The sequence below is a fragment of the Silene latifolia genome, unplaced genomic scaffold, assembly GCF_048544455.1.
Source record: "Silene latifolia isolate original U9 population unplaced genomic scaffold, ASM4854445v1 chrun_scaffold_16, whole genome shotgun sequence".
Lineage (NCBI taxonomy): Eukaryota > Viridiplantae > Streptophyta > Magnoliopsida > Caryophyllales > Caryophyllaceae > Silene > Silene latifolia.
In genome coordinates this window covers 3012912-3018393 of record NW_027413123.1, presented here as the reverse complement: position 1 = coordinate 3018393, position 5482 = coordinate 3012912, and the positions used below count along the sequence as shown (strand labels likewise).

The 5482-nt window shown below is 39.8% G+C and overlaps 1 protein-coding gene across 1 annotated transcript; it reads left to right on the top strand.

Moving 5' to 3' along the window:
• The first annotated feature begins 691 nt into the window (after nt 1–691).
• Nucleotides 692–1432, top strand: LOC141637310 (uncharacterized). Its single transcript, XM_074446869.1, has 2 exons — nt 692–786; nt 871–1432. Exons 1-2 carry the CDS (start codon nt 692–694, stop codon nt 1430–1432), a joined length of 657 nt encoding a protein of 218 aa, XP_074302970.1.
• The last annotated feature ends 4050 nt before the right edge of the window (nt 1433–5482 follow it).

The following is a 5482-nucleotide window of genomic DNA, read 5'->3' as shown; positions in this document are numbered from 1 at the left end:
TTATTCGAAGTATTTTCTCATCTCTTTCGTTCATACAACTCACTTTAAATTAATAAAGTTGAAGTTAAATTTTTAAATAGTACCTAGTTCACCCCCTCCCCCTCTTAGGTACTTGAATCCATAAACTCAACAGTTTACAATTTCAACACGCCCCTTAAGATGCTTACAAGGATCTATGACTATGCTCATGGAAATTCTAATATCAAGACCTTTGTGATGGGAGGCCTAATCACAATATTGGCCAATGAACTTTGCCCCGAGTTTAACCTTCATGGGGTCTATGAAAAGCTCCAAGGGAGCACTTTGATAGATGAGGATGCTATCTTCAACCACCACCGGTGGTGCACTTACAATCAAGCCGAAAGTGTAGAGTAGTTCACAAAGGGATGCTCTTCACTTGTCCTCTTGGGGTGGAACATACCACCTACCGAGCCATGGTTGAGTTGGTACTCACCTACACCGAACTACCTCCTCCCCATTGAGATTCATCCCAACGCACCACAAAGAGAAGAAGCACCTCGTCAACCTCATCAACCTAGTAAGTTGCCGGAACGGGGAAATGCACCACTATCCTATGTGCCTATTCCACCCTACCCCACACAACATGTGCCATTCGCTCCCCAAGATCCAAGAGCTCCAAACATGAATGATTTAATGAAGCTCATACAACGTGTCGATCTTGGAGTATACGATGGGAGGGTTGACAACTACTTGGCTCATCAATGCTGGTAGGGTGGCTCTCATCAATGCTGTTCTCAATACCCTTCAGAATTATTGGGCTCAAATGTTCATTATCCCCAAGAGTATTATCAACAATATAATGGCTATATGCAGGAGCTATCTGTGAGATGGTTCCCCTGACTACCACAGGGTTCCTCTTGTAGCCTGGGATAAGGATACTTTGCCTAAAAAGGAAGGTGGGTTGGGGATAAAGAAAGCTGATGTCTGGAATGTTGCCACTGTGGGCAAGTTGGTTAACTGGATCTATTGCAAAGCTGGTAGACTTTGGATTAAAAGGATTAATGATGTGTATATCAAGAATCAAGAATGGCATAATTACTCTCCTCCTACTGATTCAACCTGGGTATGGAAGAATATTTGTAAAGTGAAAGATAAGCTTAAAAATGGGTATACTGATAGCATCTGGACCTTGAGTCCTAAAGGATACTCTATCAAGGGTGGATATGACTGGCTGTCTCCTGCTCATGTAAACCTTGACTGGACTGTTATTGTGTGGAACAATTGGAACATCCCAAAACACTCTATGACTACCTGGCTTCGAATGCATGAAGGCATGAATGTGAAGAGCAAATTAGTCAGATTTGGTTGTTGTGCAGATGATCTGTGTGTTCTCTGTCAGCTACAACCTGAAACAGTGGAGCACTTGTTCACAACCTGTGTGTATACTGGTCGGACTCACTTGGAGGTTTAGTTTTCTGTACTTGTCGTTTGGAGCACCTAGACCAAAACACAATTTATAACTCCACAAACAACTCTACAATTAGTAAAGAGGCAAGTAAAGGCCGGATCCCAAGGGACGGGAATTGAGATGAGATTTTCAAATTATAAGTAAGCAATTATTGTTGTGATGGATCGAGTTGGTTTATATCTTACAATCCTAGGAAAGTTTGGGTCCCGGAGCCGAATGATTAGATTGTACAACACCTACATGTCGACTTAATCTTCCCTACTCAACTATATGCATGGTCTAATGAGATTCGAGTTGGTTTATGTCTTACTAGTCTCATTGAAAAGATAGGTGATGGGTAAAAAATGCAAGGATTCATAGGCTCGCATTTCATCAAACATAACATGTGCATAAGTTGAGATCACAACAAGCAAGCAAATAAACTATGAAACATATTATTTTAAGCATGAATCATCCCCCATGTTGGTTTACCCTAATTACCCATTAACCCTAGCTAAGAAACTACTCACTCATATTCATGTTGAATATGCTAGCAATGTTGTCAATCTTACCAACAAAGTAAAACATGATGAATAAATTAAGAAATTAACAATAATTAAAAAGGGATTAAGAGAATTATACCTACTAATTATTCCAATAATAAAGCAAAGAATAATAGAAGTACTTGATGATTGATTGGAAGGTTGTCAATCTCCCAATAATAACCCAAATAATCTTCAATTACCCAAAATGAAAGATGAACAAGAGAGAGATTAAGAAAATGAAACTTGTATTAAGACTTGATTAAATGTTGATTACAAGATTAAAGAGAGATTTGATTGATATTAACTAAACTAAAGATTGATAAGAAGAACATGATCTTCTAATTAGCCTAATGGGGTACTTATAGTGGGGATTAGTTACATAGATTAGGGTTTACTAAGCGCTTGAATGACGATTAAGTCCTTGAGGAATCGCCGGTCTCAAGGGAGACTCCGGTCTCCTTTTTGCCGGTCTTAGAAAAATATGCGCATCCTTCCTTAAAACGTGTAGAAGACGAAATGGCTGACTGACAATCTGAGCGTCCAGGGCACGGGACGGGCGGATTGTGGAAATTCTGGCCGAGCGGATTCAAGGGAAGACGGGCTGATTGTGGTGGTTCTGGACGGGCTTCCAGCTAGGGAAGACGCTCGGATTGCCCTTGCTGGACGGGCGTCTTGTGGACAATCCGCTCGGATTGTCTTACAGCTACTTTCTTTCTTCTTTTCTTCCTTTCTCTTCATAAAATCCTTGAGTATTTCCTCGGGGATGCAAGGATCTTTTCTCATCATTGCCCATCTACTATAGTATGTACAAAGTCCTTCTAATCTTGTCTTCTCTTTGATGCTTGGTCATTGAATTCAATCAATTTAGCTCTATTTTGCCATGAAAAAGCAAGGTTTGCACTCCTTTTCTACCAATAAAACAAAACCTCAAAGAATATGCAAAACAAAGGACTAAAGATAATAAATGACCCAAATATGCACTAAAAAGCATGGGAACAAGGCTAATTCGGGGACTAAATATGCTCTAAGTATGGTCACATCAAATATCCCCAAACTGAACCTTTGCTCGTCCCGAGTAAAGAGGTGACAAAGACTAGGACCGTTATTTAAACTAACCTAATAGCATAGTCGGTATGAGACAATTAGCGGGTTATACTCCGCCCCTTCAACTCACAACAAGACAACCATGAGGTAGGATGCCTTCTTGCAAGGCAAGGTGGGTCTTGCCAAAATGGCGACACATCCAAACATTAAGCACACAAAATTAAGTAATGGATGCATCTACAAAAGAATAGCTACTTTCCTCATCTAAGTGGCGGAAATTATCTACAAGGGAAGCAATTCAGGGGTACACACTCCTTCATAGATGCAATTTCTTCAAACTACTAAGCCTAGAAAGATACCAATAAATCACCTCCAAATTGTGTTAAGCTGGGGTACCTTTGTCCTCCCTTGTTAAATGCTTTTGTCAAGAGTAGACTCCCTATGGTGTTAGAAACACTGGAGGATCGCGGAATTCCACCTCTTGCCTAGACAAGAAGAAGGGTCGTCCCCTCTCTACCATGCACAAAATGGATAAGATGGATAAAGGGATTGATAGATATTTGAGTTTCATTTTGGGAGTTTCCTTTTGTTTTTGTTTTTCCCCCCAATTACTTGTGGCATTTAGCATTTGAGAACACTTTCTTTTGCCATTTCTTTGATTTTTGGCATTTCAACACTTGACAACTTTTTGCATTTCTTTGAAACATTTTCAAGGTCACCCCATATGTAGTGAGGGTGCCTTATATTTGAAGTATTAGGAGTCTATTTTTGCTCCTCTTTTCATTTGATGCATTTTGCAAACTTTCTTTCACTTTTCATTTCATTGAACTCAAATCAATTTTCTTTTTGTGCCTATTCCCTTTGATGACAAAAATATGGTAGAACATGGATGATGGTTGCATGCATGGTTTCAAGGGTCACCTTGGAATAAACGGTAGCCAAGGAGTTTTCACACCACAAGGTACTCTTGACGAGGCCTTAATCCATGGGTCAAAGGATACTAGCATGACACATCCTAGGGTGTTTTACAAGTATTCTAACAAGCAAAGTCTTAAGAAGAAAAAGCATCTACTAGGGCCTATATACACTTGTTAAGCTTCCCAAGTAGACGGTTTCGCAAAATTTTCTAACATGCAACTACATGCCATGATGCAACTAACAGATATACATCCTAATGCAAATGATTCTACCAACTAATATGCCATATAATCTAAATGCAAGTCCTAAATTCACATTGTAATACCGCATCAATCAAAATAAAGCCACATAGTCATTAACATAAAGAGGAAAAAGGAGATTGGAAAGATCATACCATGCGATCTTCAATATCCACATGTCTCGGATGTGGCGTAGTCGATCAATGTGAACAACGATTGAATAAACACAATATATACAATAATATATACAAGTCTACACTACAAAGGAAATGAACTTGTTTTTGGATTTTCAAATTTTTTAAATTTTTTGGGTGTTTGAATAAAAGTTAAGTTAGAATTTCCCATCCCCACACTAATATGGGCATTGTCCTCAATGGCCAAAATGAGAGGAAATTATTCAAGTATGATGCATGAATTCTATACTAAATGCACGCTATACTAATCTACACTACATGATGCATGGGTTTTTGTTTATGACAGAGAGCATAATTTAGATTACCTCCCGTTGCGTATGCATGTACTTCCCCAAACCGAGATAGACATTATTTCTAATGCTTAAAAATATGGGGTAGTTCATGCACACAAGATGCAATGCATGAAGCTAAATTGTCATTTTGGATTTTTCAAACGGGAACAATAAAAGAACACCTCAATGTGGCCGAGGTGTTAGTCCTCATGTTGCTAGGACTCTCCAACCAAAGACAAAGTCAAATATTGTACAAGTTAACAAAACATAAACTTCTTTCATGAAAATTGAAAATAAAGAGAGGAGATGAGGAAACTTCACTTAAGCTTGAGATGGGTGCCTCACGCCCGCTCCATCTAGCTATGAAGATATCCTCTAGAGATCGCCGTCATCTCCCTCTAGATCATTATCCCATATTTCCTTGGATGCATCACTTGTATTCGGGTCCATGAACTCATCCTCTTTGCTACCAAGCTCTACCATGTCCCCACCGCAAGATTTGTCGCTCCCTTCCTCTTGTTACCCGTTTGCCCCTTCATTTGCCCTCTCCGAATTGGGGAAGATTATATCCATTTGTGCCCAAGAGGGAAATGCTCCCTCCTCACTAATCTTCCCCCTTTGGATCATATCGTGGTATTGAGGGTAGAGTGCATAATAATTGTCCACGGTAGCTTCATATTGTTGGAAGTGCAAATCTTGAAGAATTCCCGTTACAAAGTCATCACGGGGGAGGATAAAGGGGTTAGGGTGGTTGTACGGTTGATATGGGAAAGGGTAGGGAGGTACTTTGATTTTCTCATCTTGTGGTTGTTGCTCTTGTTGTTGTTGTTGGGGATTTGGAGGTGGTGGTGCTTGCCTTGCT